Consider the following 24,859-nt stretch of genomic DNA (forward strand, 5'->3'; position numbering starts at 1 on the left):
ATAAGGGAATCCAAGTAAAACAGAAAATACCGCTTCCTACGTCTAGAGCCATGCATACTTCAGAGAACAAGAATGATGTTCCATTGATAACCTTTTATATCTCTTTAAACCGTGCTGATTGGGTACAGAGGGGCATGCAACTGTGACACGGTTTCTTTCTGCAGCCATAAGAGAGGTCCCTCAGAGCGCCGATGTCAATATGTGCAGATGGCAAAGTGTGCGATGTCACAAGGCCTCTGACACGGTGGCACGAAAGGCAGAATAACATATTGCAGCAGCTGGTTGTGGGCTGTTCATCAACATTCTCCCTCTGAGGCCTGGGCAGTCATTTTCCTCTCCATCCATTTCTGTGCCTGCTCTGAGGGCGGTCTGTTTAACTAGATTAGAACTCGGTTTTAATCCCTTCAATACACCACATCCTGCTTTAGACATCTAACAAATCAAAGTAGTAAAAATCCCACGTCGCGCTGGTGTTTCTGCTAACATCATTATGTCCTTTTAATTATTTCTTTTTTATTTTCTTTTTAATTTTCAGAGAGCAGGCTGTCAGCCATCGTGGTTTGTGTTATTTGGATTGTGGAGACGGATACACACAGGGATTATTTTGGTGGAGAGACGGCACCACAGCCAGGAATTAATCCCTCCATTAACTGGATTGTGTTACTACTTTTCCCCTGTGGCCCTGTTTCCTAAATAGAGGGTACTCTGGTGATGCACAGATGCCTAATGCATGCTGTGTTTAATGGTCATTAGCACTACAATGTGGAAACATAAAGAACCTCATTTATTATCAGAGGCTGAATTGCAGAATAATCTAAACCAGTGTTGCGTGAACCATTATTGGGACAGCTCAGCTCGTCGATGATTTTGATTTGCGAGAGGATCAAGGTCGCGTGCGGCAATTAGCTGATCTGTTCTCCGTTTTTTAATGGCAGAGTGAGGCTGCGAGGCCTTCGGGGACTCGACGACTCCGCTATGTAAAAGGAAAGCACTGTGCCGACTCTTAAAACGACCCAATTCGCTGAAATCACTCACCGTGAAGCGAGTTTGCAGCCAGGCCCCAGCGGCATGCCAAAAATCAGACAAGCTCTGCAACACTCCACGTTGGTTGTCCTCACACTGATCTTATTGCCTTAAAGGGGACCAACATCGTCACCGTAAGATCATAACATTATGTTGTTCCCTTCTGACTGCTGATCACTCGGCTCATTTTGTTGGTCTCTTTTCCCCAAACCTTCTGTTCAAGCCTGTGACACTCAGCGGGCTTAAGCCAAATTGATATGGGCTTCATCGGTCAATACGGGCTTTTACGCCTGAGAAGAACTTTGGAGTTCAACTTGAACTCCCAAGTTCTTCAAACTTTACTGATCGTCTGATAAAAGTTTGCATTTATATCTACTGAATATAAAAATTGAGTTAAATGTTTAGAAGCAAAGATGGCATAGTTTACGCTTTTTAAAGTAAATGTTTAGTTTCTCAGGTGAAGTAAGGATTTGAAATACGAGGATTTGCTTTTCATTTATTGGCTTGCCCAAGTATAAATAGTCTTGTTTTATTTGTCACAGCGGGTCAGAGTAAGGTGGGATGGACACAACTTCATACCAAACTTGATTGGTAAAACATTTGAAAACTCTGCATGTTTTCTTCTCCACTTTCACAATTAGTTACCTCTTTGCGTTAGTTTGACACATAAAATGCTAAAACCCTTAAATAAATGAATTATAATTATTTAATTAATAAAAAGGGAACATTTATTCTCCAGTTGATGTTTGTTGGTATGAAGAAATCCAATTCGGAGAAGCTTAAGTGTAGATGTGACATGGCTGAAAGGCGTTTTCAGCAGGACGACCTCAGTTTCTTGGACTTCATTGAACAGACGGCAGTTCACAAATTTCTGCAGCAACTCTCTGTGGTGAAGACACAAAGCTTAAACCACAAAGAGAAGGAAATGCCAGGCCGTTTATAGTCCTTGTAGATATCAAAGAAAGAGCCAAGGTCAGTGGATGTCATGTCGATGGCAACGGAAAAACAATAAGGGAAACGTTAATGTCCGGATGAAAGTATATGTTTCGCTTTGGAAAAGAAAAGTTCAAGGAGAACTTTGACCTTTGTGAAATAAAAGACAAGCTAAAGGTATGTCGTCTGGGAATCTCTGTGTGAAGTCATCCATTTAGGATGTTGACGGAAAAAGCCATTTGTTTAGGAGAACTAGCGCAAACATCTCAAAAATATTAACACCGCAAGTCACAATAAAGTACGAAAGTTGACCTATGACACTGGATCAAAACATTTTTGCATTTAAAGACTTTCTCAATACAGGTCTTTAAATCTGTAAAGATGATGCTTGATCCTTTAAAATAAACTACAATTTGTACTCACTGAAATACTCCTACAGTTAAATTAATTAGGGTATTTGTTTTGACTGCAAACTTGTTAAAGCCTTTTCTAATTGTGAACATGGCAGAGACAGATTTGCTCATTAGAAATGACCCTTTGCAGAAAGAAACTCCCTGGGCTGACAATTTTCCACATTTAAATGAGGTACAAAGCACACTTTTAGGATAAATCCCATCCCTATTTATTTATGCAGACAACAGCTAAAGGAAACGGCTTTGCATTCTGAATGACTGGAACCATTTATGTTGCGCAATTGTCATGGAAAAAAAATACCGTCAGCTGAAAGCTCGTAGAAATATTAGTGCAGGAGAAGAAAAGTGGAGACATTGCAACATTTTGATTCATTCCATTATCTTGCATATTGCAGCACCACTTATTAAATTAGAAAAAACCGTTATGACATAATTCCTCCACCCAAATGACAGGGAGTGCATTGTCAGTTCAGGAACGGACTTAATCTCTCTCTGCTAATTAAACTACGAAAAAAAAAGATGTTCAGCTGCATTTCTTTGATCACTTTTGCATTTACTGTGAAGAACTTCAAACTTATGCAAAAATAAATGCAACTTGGTGTTGGAGATTGATGGGCTGCATTTCTTTGTGAATGTCTACCTTCTTACTCCCCGACAGTGAGGAGCAAGTATACATACATGCTGGTAAGAACAACACAGGAAACTTAGAGGGTCAAGTTAAGGAATTTATTAGAGAAGGGTGAATATAAAGTTACTGTATGCAGGGATTCTATTCTCAGAGCAAACCACAACTAATCAATCCTCTCTGTCTAAATGATACGCTACACAACTTCCAAACAAGCTCATCATAGTTAGTGATGAAATCTATAAATAAAAGAGATTTTAAAGGGGAATACATTAGACCATAAATGTGCTTTGGTAGAAAAAAGAAAACACCATGTGGATTATTGTCATAGTAATCGTTATGAGGAAGGAAACTATTCGGATCCTGATGCTTCTCAGGATTTTTAACATAGGATATTCCTAAAACTACAGGTTAACATTCAGATTGGAAGAAAAAAAAATCAAGAGGGGTCAAAACCACCAATTTATTCAGCATAGAATGATTCCTCTACTCATTCAGTTTCCATTCAGTTTTAGTGTGTTCACAAGCAGCCAGTCTGCAGCACGTTAATGATATAGCTAGAATATCGACTGGGATTTTTTCTTTTTTGTTATTTGTCCCTTTTCCTCTTTTGATAAATATTAAGTCCCGGTTTTCAGAAGTAGTTTGTCACATTTTGGCTCTCACATTAAGCTACAATAGGATCAATAAATACTATCGGGTGTGTTGGTGTTCTGTGAGCCATGAAGACCACAGTGTTAGCCGAGCCACAGTAAAGGCAGTTAAATATGTACTGCAGTCCTCCTGCGGTGTCACCAAGCACACACAGCAAACGGAAGTAGATTAACACAATGTGAAAAGGGACTTTTTTTTTCACCGACTTATACCATCGTGTTTTGTTGTTTTTTTTTGTTTTTTTTTTATTTTATATTTTTATTTTAGAAGGAGTCCATGGCCTTGAATTCACTGAGGGCCTGGACGGGGGATATGTGTTTCTTCTGGGAGCCTCGTCGCACGCGCGTCTGGCATTCCTCTGGTTTCTCCCGTTTGACCAAAGGCTTCTTCTCGGGAGCCTTCATGCGCCAGGAAACCACCGGTGAGTTAACCGCGGCCGTGCCGTAAACCTTCTGGTATTTGGTGGAGGCTACATAGGATGCCTTTACAGTCAGCACCACAGCATTCATGAGGTTTTTGGCTGCCTGGATCAGAGAGGTGGCGCTGTCCAACTACAGGAGGGAGAATAAAGAAAAACGTCAAAAAGGCAATGTGTGACATGAGGGAAAAGAGCAATTACTTTCTTGGCTTCGCCTTCAACATCAGGATGCAGAAGCTATGTGAAGTACCTTTCGGGATCTCGGATGCATCTAGCAATTAAGATGGATAAAAATACGGCCCTCGCTATATGACGACTTATTTTAGTATTTCTTAATGAGCAGACGCAAGGGTCAGGTCTACCTCTGTCTACTTCTGTTTTGTTTGCCTGACATTTAAGGGCCGGCGGCCAGGGGGCCTCCTCCTACATCACACTGAGATGAGTCAACTGTTTCAATTTAATGAGTGTGGATTCCAGCTGGCCACCATGAAAAGGTTGAAATCTCAGCAGGACTTGCATATCTAATGTGAAGAAAAGCTACGAGAAAGCAGAGAAATCATGGAGTATCAACTAAACACGCATTGGAAGCCAAAGTATAAATAATAAAATAAGTCAAGTTGAACTTTAAGTGGGCAAGCGACATAATGTAAATGGGGGAAAATGAAATGAAAGTGCCCTGTTTATTCTCGTCGTCTTCTGTGTACCGATGACTGCGTGACAATGCAGATAAGAGAAGGGTGATTAAGGATTTAGACAGCAAAAAATGTCTTAAAGCAATTTTGTGAATTAGAGCACATTAAAGATAATTAGTTCAAACTAGGGCTGGGTGATAAATCGGTTCTGTTGAATAATTGAATTTGCTGTTTATGAAGATTTAATTTTCTGAAAATCTGAATTTTTTGCAGCGAGGGCTTCAGAGTGACATCATCCCACTCAAGGCCTTCCCTCTTGTTTTACAACCAGATTTCACAGCTTGCAGTTATTTGGACTTAGAAACCAGGTCAACTTCCGGAAGAGATGATTGAAATAAAACCAAGTTTTTGAAAACATTTTCTGTAATTTGTAATTTCTTTTTCAAAGAATAACGAAATTGGATGTTTTTATTTGTAAGGCATATTTGTCTAGTACAGATATCTTGTAAAGGAGTCCCTCTCTAAAATCAGCACCTTTAGGTTAAACCAAACTATCCTATAGTCTTACTTCGACAAACTTTTAGTCAAAATGATAACAATAAGGCATCAAACCACAAGAATAACTTAGCAGTTGTAAATCACAGTGGTGGCACTACCATGTCCGAAGTTAACTAATAAAGTGTCAAGAATTCATTTAAACCTCAAACTATTATACAGGATGATGAGCACATAAAACTGGGCTGCTGAATCAAAACAACAGTTCCAGGAATCTCATCTTTGAAGTTCTTATTCTAGTCCTCAAAGTTTCGTCTTTGCCGGGAAACAACTGAGCCTCTGATATTTCTAGCAGAAAGAGACACGAAACCTTTCCAAGAGCAGATTTGCTATGTACTGCATTTTATTCCAAATTGAGGTCCTAATATGTTTTTTTAGTTATTAAAGATGTATATTGTTGAGTCAACATACATCTTTGGAATCTGCCTGAGATTTCATAAACAAAAATGCTGATAGTGATGAATAAAGACATTGGAATTTTCATCAGTGGTTTCCCCCCGGAAAGGGAAGAGGGAAAAGAGAGGTTTCCAGTAATTATTTAATTACTTTTTAAATATTTAGTCCAACTATATATCATTTATCAATTTTTCAAGTAAAAGAAAAAAGTTCAAATATATTTCTTGGGCTGACTAATTTGTAATTCCCTGTTTTCATATATAAATTAAAATGAGAATAAGAGACTGGACATATATTTATAAAATCTTAAAATCTCTCAAAACAGAACGTAAAGCCTATAAATACTAAAATTTAATCATTTGAATGTATTTCTTTGTCTTTCGGGACAACACGGAAATTAATTGATAAAATAGCTAAATTTAAGATGCCTGTTAATGAACAGAGATGAATCAATAATGGATCAGCATCTGGAAGACATGTGAGTTAAACACACAAGATGAGGTTAAATTCTTCTATAAAACCTTCTATGTTTTCCTAACCAACAATGAAGCATGTTGAATTAGGACATGCATATAATTATTAAACAAAGACACCTTTTACTGAAGTAGAAAGCTCTGAAATGTGCAATAAATCCACTATGGTACATTTTGAATTTCCACACATTGTATAATTAGAACTGCTAAGCAAACACACTCAGTGAATTGATTGGTATTTGATTAGATATGTATTTCTCTGATTAATATTCAACTCATAGTGAAACAACATGAACACTGGCTGACTATTGCGCAATAACAGACAGCCCTTTGTTTCAAATTGACATATAGGTTGGATTTACTCTGGTGGTACCAAAACCCCAACGTGGTTAAGTGTGGTGGTGCATAACCATCATCAGATTCATCTAATTAAGTTTTCACTTGAGCTAACTGTGGTAAAGGTAGGATGTCACGCACTGATTACTAATAAATTAACTTTGACTGCATCAATAATGATTAGAAAACCACCTGGAGATCTTGTTTACGTGATGCAAAGTTTAATTGTGAAACAATGATCTTGTTTTTTTTAAAGTAATAATAATAGTTATTATTATTATTATTTTGCATTAGCATCATTCTGCATAATCCTTTAACCTGTCATCTCAGCTCCATTGTGACCTCAAGCAAAAAAAAAAAAAAAATAGCTTAAATAGTCAACTGTAGGGGTTTGGTGATTAAAAACCTGTCTGGGACAATCAGGGATGATGGAGAAGAACATGTGCTGTTTTCAAATGACAAACTTACCCCAGAAACAATGAGCTCTCCGCCCAGATTCTGCACCTCCGCCTTCACCTTGCTACAAATGTTGAGCTGATGACAGTACAGGGCGATTCTCTGCAGGTAGGCCAGCAGATCCTGCTTGCAGGCTGAGTCAGGGCACTAAATTGTAACGGGGGAAGAGAAATAAAAATTGTTTAAAAAACATGAACGTGAAATAAAAAGCTGTTTATGTTCTTATTGCAGCAAAAAGAAATACAGATTCTACACTGGACTGAAGTCTGGACTTTAATAGAGCCATTCTAACACACAGATACCCTTTCATGATAGTAAGTAACAAAAAGGTAAAAGGATGACGGAGGTATAAAATGTTTGTATGGCACTGAATCATCCGTTGTTTATTACAATGTACAACATAAACCATTAAGGGATTTAGAGTGAGCAGGAAATTGTGGAATTGGGATGCTTAAGATTCAATAATACTCTGGGTGAAACAGTGTCTGCATTCATAAAATAAAGCTTTTTGGTTGAATCTTGACTGAAAGTGCCTTGTCAATGGTATAATGTGAAAAAAAGAACACTGCTGAAAAGATTTCATAGTCTCAATCCACTCAAAGACATAAAATTGGCAGGAGAAAAGGTCAATGGCTTCAATACACTGTTGCAAAAATCCTCCTGCCTATTAAAGAACACTTGCATAATTCTAAAAAGTAGATTCCCCCCACCCCCTCCTAAAAAAATTCATGACTCAAACTCTGCCAAATTGGATTGCTATATGGGAGTTGTTTGTGATTGAAGTCAGGGTTATTTTAGTGCAGAACGAGAGGGAAAACAGCAGGCTTCACACATTCTGGGATGCAAATTACTCTACAACTTCTCTGCACAGGGCATTAGCTTGGAGACCTGATTCCTTCTTTTTCCATACTCATTTGCCCTTGTCGCTTTAAAGGAACCAGAAGTCCTGACCTGGTCCTTTTGTCCTTTGTGCTACTTCAGCAGCAAAAAAAAAAAAAAAAAAAGACTACTCATACAGTGCAGCAAATGGACCAGCGTGGAATACAAGGACAGCCTCATTGGTTGTCCCGCTATCACACAGTTTGCCCTCGTAATTCCATCTGGAGGCCTTCCAGAAGCTAGCCATGGCCCACTAACCTCTCAGTGGGTAAAGAACTCTGCATCAGCTGCTTAAACACTGAGAGCATCATTTTGTGAAACACCTTTTTTTTTCTTCTGGTTTTTTTTATAGCATTAATATTAAACGGTCCAAACTGGGACATTCAGCAGACCTGCATAGTGAAATGCAAAAGTCATTTACCTGACTTCTGGCCTGAAGGAGAGGGAGGTGGTAAGTTAAACATCTCTAATAGGCGCATACTGTACCTCCCCAAGGACTTGAGGAAGCCTTTGCCACTCAGATCCTTTCTTTTCCTCTGACAAAAGCCCTTTCACGCTAAAACAAATAGTATTAACTGACTGGAGGTGCTTTTCCCTGGTGGTTAGAAATTCAGTGTAAAACAGTTTTTCTGTTGTTCGGTGAGATGTTTCATTCTTACGCCCACAAATGTACACTCAATGACCAAATTATTAGGTACACCTCTTCTATTGTTCAACATCAACAGTGAATCTGACAATCACACAGGAGAAACCAAGAGCTGGTTTATCTGACATGCCTTTTGTTGAAGCCAAACCGGCTGTAAAACAGCTAACCACCACAAACTTTAAAGAAGAATACAACATCAGTGTCATCTAGAAACATGTTGCCTCGCATGCAAAACAGACGGCAAAGCTTTTAGCGTGTTAATCAATTTATCGTGCTCCCTTTCTTCAGATATGGGTCAAAAATAGTCGAACGTTCACTGACCGAACAACTTGCCACCATGAATACTTTACATTTGTAGAGCTTATGCATTTTTTTGAAAAGTGATTGATATATATTCAGCTGCCTCGTTGTTAAAAGACTTTAAACATATGTTACCCATCTTCTGATGACTATTTCCAGAACGATATGTACCAAGCCACAAAAATGGATTTTTAGATTATTAACCCAACAGAACACTTTTAGGATGTGACATGAGACATGTGCAGCCAATAATTCTTCACCAAATGTATGATGCCATTATATCAATATATTCTAAGAAAAAAAGTGGTTCAACCCAGTAAAAGCCAGATGTACCTGATAAAGTTGCTGGTAAATATATAATGGTAAAGTATCCCGGGCTGCAACTAACGATTATTTTAGTAATTGATTAATCGATTAGTCTGAATTAATCAACTAATTGGATTAAAAAGTAGCCACATTCTGCAGAATTTACATTTAACCACTTAAGATTATTGAACAAAAATATTAAAATTGTACTATAAATGCAAGTATACAATTACATTCCTTTTTCAAAAAAAAAGAAAATAAACATTTAAACAGAATTTTAACCAGGTGTTGCTAAACATATGCCACTGGAAGACTTCTGTTCGAGCATTTTTACAAACAAAAGACTTCTCTGACCATGCTCTTTCAGAAAAAGGAACTGTTTTGAATCTGCATGCTCCAGATTAACGATTTATCCATTACTTAAATTGGTTGACAATTAATTCAATAACTGATTCATCACGATTAACCCAATTAATTCAGCCATAAAGGTTTTACTGTGGATTCTACAAATCTAGGAATGGGACTTTGTAAGGTCCTGTGAAGAACCACATTAAGCGACACTGATCTGAAGCTGCTAACTCATTCAGCAGCCGGTGAGGACTGGGCTGCGGGTGCGGTGGGGGTCTCGAGGGGAGATGTTTCTCGCTGGGCATTATCGCTGCATCGCCACTCCTGGCTAGCGTCACCACTAACAACACTTCAGGCCCAGGCGCACACATACAGGCGCAGCACCGCCTCAGGCGAGTTTGATGCAGACATGACACGATTGTTTCCCACTGTATGGCTGACTAATAGTCCACTGCTATCACCGATTCCCTGTTGATGTAAATAAATTGTACGGCCTATTACTTTGCTGGGCTCATTGAAGCTCTTACATTTCCCCTCCTTGTCTGACACGGTGAAGCAGAATTCATTACTGACTAGTCAGAAAACACTCCTTGCTTTACCGCCTGACTTGGTTCGACCCTCTGAATATTCTTTCTGACCGCAAATGCCACTGTGGTTCCTGTTCTGTAAAACAGTCTTTTTGTCTTTTGTTTATGCCTAATTTAAGAAAAAGAATTCATCATGGATATTTAGCAAAAATCCTTTAAAAGAAGAAGAAAAAATAACTTTAGTGTTCTGCCTCATACTGATGAACGGCTTTTTCATAAAGCGTTCACTTCGTAAGCTGCAGCCATGAAATATGATTTTTCATATCTTTGTTTATGGCTTTTTTGTGGCATATAATAAATATCTAATGAAAGAAAAAAAAAAACAAGACATTCAAAACGAATGACGAATGACATGTGGACAACACAGTGACGGACACATCCAGATACACACAGTGATACATGCCCTCTAATGGAAAGCTGTCACAAAGTAGGCTCTCTTTCAATGTTAAGTTCTTATGTAAAAAGACAAGCCTTTGGCTCTTAGCAGGGTTTAACATAAGGCAACTGGAACCTCAGAGGAACAGGAACACATTACATATTACTTATAAGACTTTTTATTTAGAAAAATTAAAGGAAAAGGCAGAAAAATAAACGGCAGAAGCAGTGTGTGAACAAAGAGGTCTACCTTTACTGCTCAGGAATAGTGATTAAAAGCAACTAGTTGTGACTAATCAAAAGCACTTAACTAATTCTTGGCAGGTTGGAATCAATACTGTGGAAAGCTATTATTTCTGCCCATCAATCTGAGACAGTACTAAGGCTATTTCAAGACCATTAGGAGTGAATCCTTTCACAGTAATAAATACAATATTTTTCAAGAGCAGGAAATGCAATATGATGAACAACAAGTTGGTTACCTTTATCCAGATAACCTGACTAATTAGCTAATTAATATTGACACGCTCTTTGTATTAATATGCAGAGCAATATGGTGAAAAGGATTAATACCCAGCACACTTGAAAACTACTATTTGATTTATAGGATGCTTAGTTTGCGGTTCTGCTTGTCTACCTATGAATACTAAAATTACAACAACTAAAAGATATATTTCCTAGACGTATACAAAGTACATATAACCTAAGAATCGAAAGAGAGTTTACTTTCTTTTTTAAATTGCTGTATGTTAAACATTATAAAACCCTGTGCTATAAATCAATTTTAGAAATGCTGTATTCCTACAAGAGTCGGAACTGCTGATTTCATAACTTAAGCGGAATGAAATGTTAAACAGTTGTTTATCTTTTTTTTTGCTATAATTCATCATATGCCATGTAGTTCCTGAAAGGAAACAAAAATGAAAAGCATTCTCCTAGTTTTGCAGACTTTCTCAAGCTGCTTTTGAACTCCTGTCTTTTGGATCTGCTCTGACAGGGTGACATGCCAACACTTTAAAAAGGAAAAAATGTGGACAAGTTACCCCGTAAACGTTGTTCATAACTTCATGACATAAGCTATACAAAGAACAAAGACTCTCAATATTCTGACAAGCTGATATTTCCGGGATTAGATATGTTGACTCAGCAGAAGCAATGCTCAATGCTACACTTATCTTGTTCTGAATCCGCTAACAACCAGTAGTGCCGGTTAAGCTCTGCCTTCTGTTTTTACCAAAGAGTCTTTTATTTACACAGAACATCACATCACACTGGGGTTCACTGCTGTCAGCAAGCCACAAGGACTTTGCGTGTGGAGTCCTGCATTTTTATGTGACAAGTGATGAAACACCTTGATGTCTAGCTGTACACTTTTTAGTCAACTAAATAATTTCTTTACCTGACGCTTCAAAGGATTTCTTAATTGTACTCAGAGCTCAAGCTGAAAGCTAAATAAAAAGATACTTAAATGAAAAAGGAAAAAAAAAGAAATGTGATTACTTGGATGTTTATTCATACCAACACCCAATCCCACTACTGTGTATCTGCCTTGACTTTCATCTTTATTGGAAGAATACTCTGCTGTAGGTAAGTAGCGCTTCACCTTTCTAATGTAGCCCATGCTGTTTACTTTTCAGCAAACCCAAAGTGCCCAGGATTGTTTTGAAACTGCTAAAATACATCCACCATGTACGAGACATGCATTTCAAAATGTATTCATGTTCAACTCAAATATCACAGGAAATTGCATTACTTCGTTTATTGCTTCGTTTTACTGTCATTCTGTATGCACCAATGAAGATTCATTGTCCTCTGCATATAAAGTGGCTGCAACTGATAGGAGTCTGACCTACATTCACGTTAATTCATTAAATATTTATTTATCCACTTGGGTCCTATACACTGTGCCTAGACAATTGGACATTCACCATAAGATAAATAATTATTTAAAATAAATAATAAAAATAAAAACTAGTTGGTGATACCACAGTCAATGTATGCAATATGTCCAGGCACAGAATAGCACTGTATTATACACGCTTCATACCAATAGATATGCACTGCACACATCTGCACATGACACGCACCCCACATATTTCAATAAAATAACGTTTTTTTTTGTCAACAAGTGGAGCATCCATGTTCATCAGGCATGAAAATTAGCACAGTAGCCAGTTACAATGTTATTCTTTTATTACTTTTGAATAGCTCTCTGAACAGCTTTAATATCTACTGTACAATACATTAATTAAATTAATTGCTTAAAAATGATTGAATCCTACACTAAAGATTTGCTCTGAAATATTTGGTGTAAAATGTTAAATCGTTCTTCATAGTAAAATAGAAAAAAAAAACGACAGCCCAAAAAAACTGGATGTTCCCTGATTGTCAATCACTACCTTCCCCTAGACCCCATCTCAACCCTCACCCCCCGTGTGGGCCACAGGGGGTTACTGATGCTTTCAGTCTCAAAGTGATATGAATCAAACTCTTTGCCCTACATAGTAATCAGCTGAATGACACCCACTGAGATTGCAGAAGAGAACATTTCACAAAGATTTGGCAGCATTGTTGAAGCAGACAAGAAAGGAATGAATGTTATTTCAGAGACATGTCCTCCGCTCCTCCGGATGAATTTCAGAAACATCCAAAGTTTCTGCCAAAGAAAACTTAAGTTGTTTGGCAGCAAATACTTATGATACTTTATGTCGGGTTGCACAGAATTTAATGCAGCACTTATTGCTGTGCAACAACAGAGAATGTGCAGACCGCAGTAGAAATGTTATTCGAAATTAATAAAATAGTGCAAACACCAGCATGTGTGTAAACACCGAGTTTGTTGTTTAGTTATAGTCCTAAAACAAAAGAAAATATTAATCAACGGAAACTATTAAGACAGAACTCAAACAATTTTACAAGGAAGAGTAAAGTAAAACTGCATCATCCAGATGTGAAAACATCCGAACCCATCTACCCAAAGTCCGTGCTGCGTTTGCACCAAAAAGTGCATCTACTAAATATCGACTTGAAGGGAGTCAATAAATATGCAGTCACCTGTGTTAAATATTTTCATTTCATTAGTTTGCCAACAGCCAAATTATGTTGATCATGATTGATTTGTTAAAGTAATATAAGTTTAAACATGCAAGGGAGTGAAGACTTTTTATAGGTAGTGTTTGTGGCATCCTAGAGTTCCATGTCCATTCAACTTTTGAACCTTTGTTTTGAACCTCAGCCTACAAATTCTTTATTAACCACAAATTTGACTCTGACAGCATAAATGAAAACATACACAACCTACCAAAGAAATTAAAGTCTAATAAATCTACATACGTTTGGATATCAACTTATCCACTGCGACGAAAGAACATGTGATATTTAGCATTATTTATTGTGTCAGTGCTTGAGATAGAAGAAAGAAGCATAGAAAATGGGGGGAGAAAGACATTGTGGGACTGAGGTTCCCAAAAGCCTTTTTGTCAAAGTCAAGTACAATATTTAAATGACTATGAAAGAGCTTGCTGCCCTCTCATCATTCTACGCTGAATTGTCTTCTTGTGCTCATCAATAGGACTGACAAGGTTTACCACTTACCTAGAGTAGCGCAAAGATATTTCTACATAATGTCAAGCTGCAGTGTTCTCAACAAGCCCACCTAAAAGAATGTGCGAATGCAAAATACTTGTCTTCTTTATGCACAACAAGGACAGGGAATCGATGTTATCTGCTTTTGTTGCATGTTTTTACGATGTGATAAAGAATAAAACTGATGTCTTTGGTTTTAATAAGCTTTGCCTTTTTGTTCTGCTTGCCTGGGTGGGGAGACTAGTCAGAATTCGTACTCAAGCTAAAGCACCACAACTTCAACGGATTTTTCCTCAAGTAAAAGAACAAAATAGCAACCAAAAAAAGTTACACAAGAGTTAAAAAGTATTTGGTAAAAAGGTCACTCCCAGTGCTCATTAGCCGAGTGTTTTGATATCATAACATATGATTTGATATTTACAAATTATGTAATTAGATGGACAAGATATAAAAGTATTTTAAAATAAATAGATACATTACTGTGAAAAAAAAAAAAAATCAAGTCAAACTTTTTTCTGAATCAATTATTTTCAAAGTAAAACTATTGAAACCAATACTTATAGTAATGTCTATATATGTTAGACCAGGGTAAGGTGCCATCAGTGACAACATCCACGTTTAACTTTATATTCACTTGACCTAAAAATGGCTCAGGAGAGAAAATAACATTAAAATTATGAAGTTTGTGTACAAACGAGACGTCTCACTTTAACAAACTATGGGTGGGGTGGTCAAAACATGTTTGATCTTCTTCATTCACTAAAGTTACTCGCTGTGGGTCGAGTAGCCAGAAATTACACACAAGTAAGAGTAGCGACACTTCACAGCAATGTTACTCAAGTAACAGTAAAAAGTATGGTGTGGTAAAACTAAAAACTCAATGTACATCTTTATCAAAGACTTACACAAGCAAATTTAACTGAGTAAATGTAACTAGTCACTGGCCACTACTGTCTGCTTGTCGCGGTGAATGTTCAAGATAGTGAACACATGCTGAAAATAAAACACCCTTATATTCCACTATGTCCAGCAGAAAGCTCTGATGTCTCTAGAAGTGTGACAGAAGGCTCTGCATATTCAGCACGGCCTCGGCTAAGAAATGTTAAAGTGAGAATCAAAAATGGCAAGCCACCTGGCCTCTTTATTACAGCAAACTGTTCATTTCCGACACAGGTTCTTCAAGTGATTTGCCTCATGGCGTGCAGGATTCCCTCCCACTCGAGCCTTGTTAAACACTGATTGTCATTTGGCAGTCCACAAGCCAACAAGCGAATACACTCACAAACAAAATAGTTGAAGCTTCTTAGTGCCGTTTGCTACAAAGTGTGGGCTAAACAACAGGTGTGACCTCAAGTAGAAACAAGTGCGGTTACATCCGAGACAAACAGAAAAACGTATCCCTGTTGGTGATCGTTAATACATAGGAGGGAATGTAGCAAAGCAGAATTCAGAGTCAGATTGTGCAGTGCAATATGTTCAGGATGGTGTGACTGGAGCTAAACAGTGTCAGCACTGACTGCAGCTGCCTCCTGTCCCGCTGAACGCTTTGCATACTCTACGGCTCCAACAACGAGCAGACACTTCACAGTATGCCATCAGCTGAAGACTTGCTGGTATATTTCTGGTAAGTCGCATACTGTCACAATAACAGAGGGAGTACAAAATGTGGAGATACTGGTGTAATAAAATCATGTTTTCCAACATATTTAGAGATAAACGTCTTTTCCTTTTTCCCCCCGCTTGTCTAAACCACCTGTTTGCTACAGGACCTTAGACCTGAGAGTAATACTGACAAAGATAAAAGCAAATCTAAAATCCCTGAGTATATGTGATAAAAGCAAAGGTGAAGTGCACTTTTTGATTCGTCTGATATTATGGGAGTGGTCATATATTATATGTCTGATGTCACTCCTAAATTCTTAGTAAGTACTTACAGCTAAGGTTGGACTGAAAGCTGCAATATGTAATGGCTCTCAGTGCTAACTAGAAACAAACAATCAGAGCCAGGAGGAGGGTCTTAGCTCTGCCAATCACCCACATGTATGTGTTGCTCATCCCAATGTTTGACAGATAATTCATTTTGGAATTAGACACTTTTCTTTATACTAATGCAAACCTAGAAAATGCATCTATTTTGTTCTCAACGTCATAGGGTAAAAAGGGACAGAAGACAATACTAGCAAGACGTAGCTAATAAAATAGAAAATGAGTGTACAGAGAAGGTCTATAACTTCCTAAGCATATGTTTGGCACACTCCACTTTTATTAACTGTGACTGGCAGGGCTAATTCTTTAATAAAGGTTTTGACAAATAAATCATTAAGGGGCCTTTTATCTAAAGTTTCTTGCTTTGACAAATTGGTGTAGATAAATGGTAAAGAATGCTTCAGATAACAACTTCAATTAGTCGTAAAGAGGCATCTTCTAAGGAAAAGTATATCTTTTGGTGTGAACATGAGGTTTTTTTAAAGGTCTCAAATCACACACACACGCACACGTACACGCACACACACACACGCACACAAAACAAATTCAGTTTTCTGGTTTAATAAGAGCACTGAAATAAAAACTGTAGAACATTTCTAATTTAAAAATCAGATCCCTGACCTTTTTATCAACTGAACGGGCTTGAAGATGTCAAGAAAGGCACAAAATAATTAAAAGAGGATTGAATAATCAGCCTACATTTTTCATTTGACTGCCCACAAAAATATGGTTATTTTCCAAAGCAAATGAAGAAGGCAGATGACAGAGAGGATGACCTAGAATATAATTAGTTAACGAAGGCCTTGTGATAAAAAAAACTTGTAGACTTCATCGTGACTGCAGTGGCTGCAAAATTGCACGCAATCATTTCAATTCTAAAAGAAGATTTTGGTCAAACATTTCTTCTTCTCAACACTGCTAACACAGACGCTCAGCAAGTGATATTGAAACCAACAGTAATTGTTCCAAGGCTTTGCAAGCCAACAGCAGTTGCAATTACAAAGACAACAGGCAGTCTCAGCATATCAGTGGGTTTGGAGGCCAAGGCATCGCTACTTCCTATTAGAGGCAGATGAAATGAAAAAGAACATTATGCATTACCTGGAGGGAGAGTTGTGAAATACCTCCCAGTTCATTATGTGTACATACACCTACACTGCATAAACACCTATTTCTTTTCACTCCCGTCGTCCCTCAGCCCAGAACTGATTGATTAGATATTGAAAATGGTCTGTCAGCATGTTTTAGAGAGGTACTCATCTGATAATGAATGCATCACCTCGGCTGGAAGCTAATTATATTAGAGACACAACTTGGTTCTGCTGTCTTGCTCTCTCTGTGTGGGCTCCATTGGGAGACAAAGTCATCCGGCAGCACAGCTCTACCACTCCAGCTACGCTCATCAACTCTCACAGTAAAGATTTCCATTGGCTATGCCCACTTACTCTAAATTAAAAATTTGCTCTCCTGCCAGCTGCCTGGACTCCACCAGGTACACACTCACAACCCCCAGGAATGCATTAAGACAAAGAGTGATAGTGACAGACACAAACTAAGTTATGGAGCTACCTGATCTGCAACAGCGCGAGACAATTTGTCCATCCTGGAACCGGCTTCTGCAATCTTCTTCGCTGCGTTGATCACATCTGAGGAGTTCTTCAGGGGGCCTTTTCCTCTGTAGGAAGGAAAAGAAACAAAGGACTGTGAGCGAAGAATTAAAGCCATAGATAATGAAAAACTTTAAGACTGAGTATAGCACCAGTAACACAAGACATGAAATCCACCAAAAAAACAGCAAAATATGTATTTTTCAAACGGAAACGAAAACTGAAGGATAAATATGTAAGTCTGAAATACGTAAATATGTAAGTCAGAAATAGGTAGTGCTTTGTAAAGGAAACCATAAGCAAACTTCTAAGTATTTGAGATATTTATTGTGATAGACCAACACAAAGCAGTGCATAATTGTAAAGCACAAGATACATGATAAATGTATTTTACGTTTTTTGGGGGCCTTTACCAGTTTCACCAGTAGAGTGACATTTTTGCCTTGTCTTGTCTTTCAACGGCCTGTTTTTGGAACTAGCTTTCATTTTAATAGCCAGATTTCAGAAATGCACGCCTTTGTACATAAATTCCCCAACCTAAACTGTTGATTAGGGTTGTACAATTTATTGTATAGTCATTAGTATCATAATATGACAATACACCATAAGGGAAACTGTAAGAGTTGTCTGAGCCAGAATAAATGAGAGGTGACAAGAGGTTGGGGTATACCCTAGAAATGTCACTTCATTGCGGAGCATCACAAAGAGACACAACTCAAACAGCCATGGATACATGCTCACTCCTAAGGGTAATTTAGAGAGACCAACTATCTAGCAGGTTTTTGGACTGTGGAAGGGGAGGAAGAGGGGGGCGGTATCACTGGGGTGTCAGTAGAGAAGCCATGCATGCATGGACTACATATTCAAACTCCATACAGAAAAACGCCAAGCCTGGATGTGCACCTATAACTTTCTTGAAACCGGACAACAGTGCTAATAACTGAAACAGCAGTTCACATAACATTTGCAATATTACTGAAAAGAAATGACACAAAGTCAGACAAAAGACTGCACTGCATTTTATATAAATGTATCCTAATAAAGGGCGCTTAACGCAAGGCAAATTTTTAGATTGTGTTTTAAAGGAGCTGTATCATGCAAAATCCACTTTGTAGCTCTTTTTTGTTTGTTGAGTGTCTACAAGTGCAAAAAAAAAAAAATCTTCTCTCCTGGTGCTGCATAAATATCTACATTATTTTTGGGTTATATTTTTCAGTCTGCTCATACTTCTCTGTTGCCTGTAATGTTTTCTTATCTATTGCGTCACTGTACTTGCTGTGGAGCTGCTAAACAAGATCATGATGACTTCCGGCTAATCGGTTTAGTGAATCCGCAGGTAACCACAAGGTTGCTAATAATGCTAAATACAACAAAGCTTATTTCAGGAATGGGTTTCCTGTGTTAATAATGACGTCTTGGCCATGTTACTAGCTCAATGCTACGCTGAGATAGCAGCACTGATGCTACTAGCATTGATAGTAACGCTTCATATTATGCTACTGTTTAGTTGTGACCACTAAGGACATTTGTGTGCTACGTGTGATTATTGTTCAGTGACAAGCTAATATGTGTTGCATGTGCCAGTCTGAATGTGGTCAACATCAAGTATTAATGGTGCAGTCATAGCACCACAGGCACACACACTCATGACGAATCACTGCTCTGATCTGTAATTAGTGACTTGTTTCTGCTTTATCCCATGTCTTTTAACTGCAAGGGATCACAACTCAATGAACTGGGTCAGCAAGCATCAGACTGTTTAGGGGGAAATTTCCCGGGCCGAGATGGAGGAAATCAGAAACGTTTTTTGCTGAATATACAGTGTCTTCCAAAAGTACTGGTAACCCTTTGACTTTTTCAGATTTCATCATCTTAAGAGCGCAAACCTCAGTGTATTCTCAAAGGATTTTATGTGCTAGAGCAATTCAGATTAATGTTCAATAAATTGTAGAAATCCATTCTGAAAAACACTGCATGTCTTTGGTCCTCTTGTCTCAACTCGAGCTGATACTGTCATTTTCGGGTATTCTTATATAAAAACTGCTCCAACAAAGTCTGAATCGTCTGAAAAAACAAACAAAAAAAAAGCATCCCACATCTTGACGCAGCCACTGCCTTGTTTTACTGTGGGAATTGTGAATTTAGGGTGAACGATGTTAAATGTTTGTCACGCTGCATTTTGCATGTTGGCACTTTAATGTAGATGAGTAAAAGTACACACAATCATTGAATGTTTTATAATGACATTTTAGGTGGTGATTTTACCTGGTGAAGTCGGTCATTTCCATCATGATCATACACATCTGTTTTGCCAGCACAATGATGTCATTGCCGTTGTCGTCCCATTTGGCCACTTCTGCATCCAGCTTGCACTTCTCTTGTCTGAAGCTCTCTACCTGCTCGGCAATCTTTGCCTTCTCCTCCTGGGGAAGTTGTGCCATGATGGCCTGCAGGCAACACAGAAAAACAAAAGCATCAGAAGTGGTAGAGGAGACGCCAGAAAGGTAAAACTTAGAAGAATAAATTGGCAACATGACTCAGGAGAAGGAATGTAAGAGAAAGGAATTGAGGAAGAGAAAAGACTAGAGAAGAGGGAAGAATAGAAAATGAAGAAAACGTTGAAGAAGTAGAGGGATTAGGTAAGTAGAAGTGCCTACTGCATGAAGATAAAAGGCGGACGAAAGCACCCTTTTTTTAAACTTTAAGAAACTGCATAACTACAAACTTGAACATTAATTCTATCATCTTGCCCTTTAAGAACACTTTCAAATAAAGTTCTTGACTTTGTATTTAATGACGGGACCTTTTCAAAACCCTTGACATCTTATACCCATAAAAGCAAATCCATTTTTGCCTTCATATTTTTTTTTCCCAGCTGTGAAAATACATTTCCTCTCTTAGCAGCCTTTGGGGGCAGGTCCAAAATGGCATAAATCTTGTGGCGAGGTCACAGGCACAGTTAGGACCTAGTATTATTTGGAAGATAAATGTATAATTACCTTGCCTCTAAGACCAGAGAATGAATAATGCATTTCTTCAACATTATGTCAGCAGGGTGAGGTGGAAGGAAGAGTAACCTGGTTTCCATTAGGTCGATTATATTGACTCCAGAAGCACAGATTGAAAACGAGTACAGTGGAAAAAACAGAAAAGTCACTATTAGTTTTTTAACCTCACCTATTAATCACTGTCCTCCAAAGAACTGTCATTTTTCCTGTTATAAAAACCCAAGTCCTCCTTATCCCTTTTCCTTCCTGACTCTCTCACAAGATAGTTGGTGTGTGTTAGGGGGAGGGAGATGGGGTACAGTGAGATGCGAGTCACTTTGCTTGCTGGTAGACGTGTCAGGTGAAAAAAAAAAAAAAAAAAAAAGTGGTTTATTTGTCCCCCTGAAATTCTTTCAGAGAAAATACGGAGGGAGAGCCACAATGGGAAACAGAAAATTGAAATTACAGGCATAAACAGAAAGGCGTAGAGGCCCAGCTTTCTCATCAGCGGCTAACGGGTGCGTCGATGAGTTTAGGCCTTCTGATCGCTCTCCGAGTGCGGCGGCGCATTCATGGTGGTTAGTTGAAAAGAAAAAAAAATGCCTGGCATAAACAAACAAGCTAAAGTAGCCCCCTCAAGCCCAGTGTAGATTTCCTCTGCTGCTCGTGCCAGGACACACAAACAACAGCATGGAGGCAAATCCCATTAAACAGCATGGGGGGTGAAAACACTGCTTGCATTTAAAACAAATACCAAGTTAATATGTATTTAGACTGCACAGCAAGGAAGGAACTATTTAAAACACACATTAGATTTTTAGCAAGGCATCACATATTACCACTGCGGGGCGTGTGTGTGTGTTGCTTTGAGTTGTTGTGAATTCGGGGATCTGGGCCAGCAGTACTCTTATTCATTTAATCAATAATTGAACATCTAATATATATGACTGCTTTACATATTAAATACCCTGCTGTAGATTAACTCAGTAATTAGACAAAGCCCTTAAGTTATTTACATTCAAGTTGTTTTTTTAATGAAAAGTATATGCTAGGAAAAAGAAACAAGTAATCGTTTCATGCAGTAATGGTTGTCCCTCCCTTGCTTTTCAATTGGGATTTTTCTATAGCTGAGAAACGTACAGATTGGTCAAGATGAATCTTCTGCTTTGCAAATGTTTTGTAATTTACTCATTTTGACCCGCATAAGATGAACATGCAATATTTTTTTTTATATCTGCCTTTTCATTCATCATTTCAAAAGTCCTAACTTTACCTCAAAGTTAGGACTTTGTGGTAAGGTTCTCTATTTTGAGAAGTTCTCTATTTGTCGGGCAGGTTTTTAATTTTTTTTAAGGTAAATAATTTGAGTCAAAATTATTGATAAAGAGAGAGATTGGCTGGTGACCGCACTCAGTCACTCTATTTTGTTTAATCAGCTGTGAAGAAACTCAAATGTTCATTATTTTGGCAGTGAATGAATGCAAAGTTTCTAAGCTAAAAGGCTGCAACGACATTCTTCAGTGCGAACGTTCTTTCTGAAGAAAGAAGACTCAATATTAGCTATTTTTAAGTATCAATGAGCTGAAGTCAAGGCAACTGTATTTTTTTAAAAGGTGGGTAGATGACAGCATTTTTGGAACAATACCTCAAGGCCAGTTTAAACATTGACTATAGTCATGTTGGAATTCATGCACTATGAGATTCCTCTGAAGAAAACTATTTGTTAAAATGTTCAGAGAGCAACAAGAGGCTTTAAATGTACCAATAAGTTTGGCTCAGTAAAGTAACATGTGCAAAGCTGTCTCAGATAACAGGCTGAGCTGGACAGCAAACACCAATGCAGATGCTGAGAAAGAGATGTTTTTGCTCACATTTCTAACCTCAACAAAAAAGGAAAAAAAAAAAAATATGAGTCCTCAATTGAAGATATGGGAGCAGGATGTATAGCAGGAGGAATGATGTCCCTGATAATGTGGAATAAAAATGTTGTTTTACATCTGCTCTTCGAAACAGGGTTAGAAAAATGTGCAACCTTCGTTTCCTTAATTGAGTTACTAAAGAACACTGAAATATTATTTAAGTGTAGTACGTGCACTTAAGATTTCTTCCACAGACGTTTAATTTTTCTGCAGCGAAAAGGGATCAACATGCTTTAGGGAATACACACAGAGGCTGGTTGTTACAGTAGATAATGTGAACCTTACTAATCTGCGATCAAATATACAAAAGACAGCTTAAAGTGCCAGCTCTGTAATCACATTCCTTGTTTTAATACAGTATTAAAATGCTTTGTTCCAGCAAATTCACTTTCTAATAAATGACCACTCACAGAAGGAATTTACACTTATTAGCACTTGGTTTGACTGGTAAAACTGTACTAAAATAAATATGTTTAATCACAGTTAATTCATGATTTAACTTGCGGCTATTATTTTTTCACATAGTGTCATTTTTGTTTGGATGAATATTTTTTCATTGATAAATAAAATCCTAATTTGAGGCTTTTTTATAGATTTATTCAGGTTATGTGATACTAATGTTTGTGTTATAACCTGAAACATTTAAGAGAAACCAAAAAGGAAAAAAATAAATAAAACAGGAAATTTGAATAGTAACTAAACACACGGTAAATATTTTTCCACTGCACTTTTCTTACCGTGAAATGATATGACAACTCTACACCTTTCAAAATAATTCAGCTAATGAATATTAAACCATTTGGGGGCATTAACACATTCTGTTTATGGCATTCTATATTTGTCCTTGTGTTGTTAGGAAGGTGAGCCCCCCCACCCAAATAAAAAACGAGAAAGTAGCATACCATGTCTTGATGAATCAGAATATGGTGAATTTCAAACCTTTTATCTTAATACTTGCACTCGATACAAAATGGTGCACGTTAACAGAACACACACTTCATAAACGTGGCAGGACTTAATATTACACAAAAAGCTCTTCATTTCTTCATATGAAAGAAACATTAAACTTCAGTTTAGATAGAATGTGATACTCTTTATAATCCTCCCTAAGTGCTTTGCCATCAACAAGAATAACTCTGACTTAAAAATGTTTTATTTATGTTTCTGTTTTCATCTAAAACCAGTTTTTATTGCAGCGTTTCTGTGAACACAACAAAGCTAATTTCAGCCCACTGACTCTTCATAAGCTCTTGTGCGCTCAGCTTGAAGTTTGGGTATGCCAGTGGCACCCTGGGGTGTGGTTTGCTGATTACATGCTCATGTCCAATGTGGCCAAAAATATAATGTAAACAAAGCTGCTCGGTAATTGCTGCCTAATCACCAGGAGCTCGGTTGACTGTGCTGTGACATTCATCGGAACCGCCTGAGTTCAGGTCAGTAGGGCTGTCTTTCACATATTGAGTTTTCATATAGTCCCCGTGTCCAACTGTTAAAGCAATCGATGACTCACTCTATAATAACTCTAAAGTGTGTACAGCTGGTATCATAGATATGGCCATGTGTGATTTTTGCTTAATGCCAATGCTCTGAGTCAGACAGTGCAAATGTAAACAGAGATTTATTAATAATTCTATGTGTGGCTAATTCTCTGAGTCAAATAAGGAATCTTCACTGCAATCTCTATACAAAAGAAGCGCATTAAATCAGGGCAGGCTGCTCCCCCACAACAAATAAAAGGAGCTAAAAGTCTCGGGGAGAAAGACAGAAAATTCCCTGACTGAAAAATAGGTTCAAGGGGGGTTGGGGAGAGAGAGTCAGGGATTTGGTTAGTATAGCAATTCACTTCTAAAATGGTGTGACAAAAGAGAGCCTGTCAGGGAGGAAAGGCAGAGAAAGGGTTTGTGAACACAAAGGAAAGCTGCACAGCACAGGGGTAAACACATGAGCCAATTGGGACGTCAGAGGAGCACAGCAATGGCGCTGCACCCAGCCCCTACCCCATCTCAGCCGCCTCCCCCAGTAGCTCTCTAGAATTCACTTATCCCCAAATCCCTTCCCCTTCTTTACTGATAACAACAAGGAGCGGGCCTTGGGAGCTTAACATAGTGGCAAATCCAGCCGAGGGAGAGCAGCGCCAATACACTCTGCGACTAGGCTACGTCTGCGGGGATTAGAGCGCTTTCCGGGTTTCTTCACCAAGTGCGGCGTTTTGAAATGACTTTAATTTCTTTCATTTGAAATAAACTGCCCAGACACTCAGAGTTCAATTTTATGGATGACCTATCAGCAAAGCTATCCAATCACAGCGTTTAAAAATGTTTACAGTGTGTTTGACTGCCTGCGAACCATCCATGGCATGTCACACAAGTGAAGGTTTTGTTTAGATTCTTTAACAGAATTATAATTTACCTTTTTTTGTT

At 38.1% G+C, this 24,859-nt stretch overlaps 1 protein-coding gene across 1 annotated transcript in view; it reads right to left on the reverse strand.

Moving 5' to 3' along the window:
• Window positions 1-3,081: 3,081 nt before the first annotated feature.
• LOC103137935 (catenin alpha-2-like) overlaps window positions 3,082-24,859 on the reverse strand; it is a gene marked incomplete at its 5' end in the record, with an annotated part of 35,593 nt that continues 13,815 nt past the window's right edge. Inside the window, 4 exons of the mRNA XM_007551950.1 lie at window positions 3,082-4,199; window positions 6,927-7,061; window positions 17,496-17,601; window positions 19,799-19,980. Coding sequence (XP_007552012.1) covers window positions 3,912-4,199; window positions 6,927-7,061; window positions 17,496-17,601; window positions 19,799-19,980 — 711 coding nt within the window. The remainder of the gene's footprint in view (window positions 4,200-6,926; window positions 7,062-17,495; window positions 17,602-19,798; window positions 19,981-24,859) is intronic.

This window comes from Poecilia formosa, unplaced genomic scaffold (assembly GCF_000485575.1).
Source record: "Poecilia formosa unplaced genomic scaffold, Poecilia_formosa-5.1.2 Scaffold44, whole genome shotgun sequence".
NCBI lineage: Eukaryota > Metazoa > Chordata > Actinopteri > Cyprinodontiformes > Poeciliidae > Poecilia > Poecilia formosa.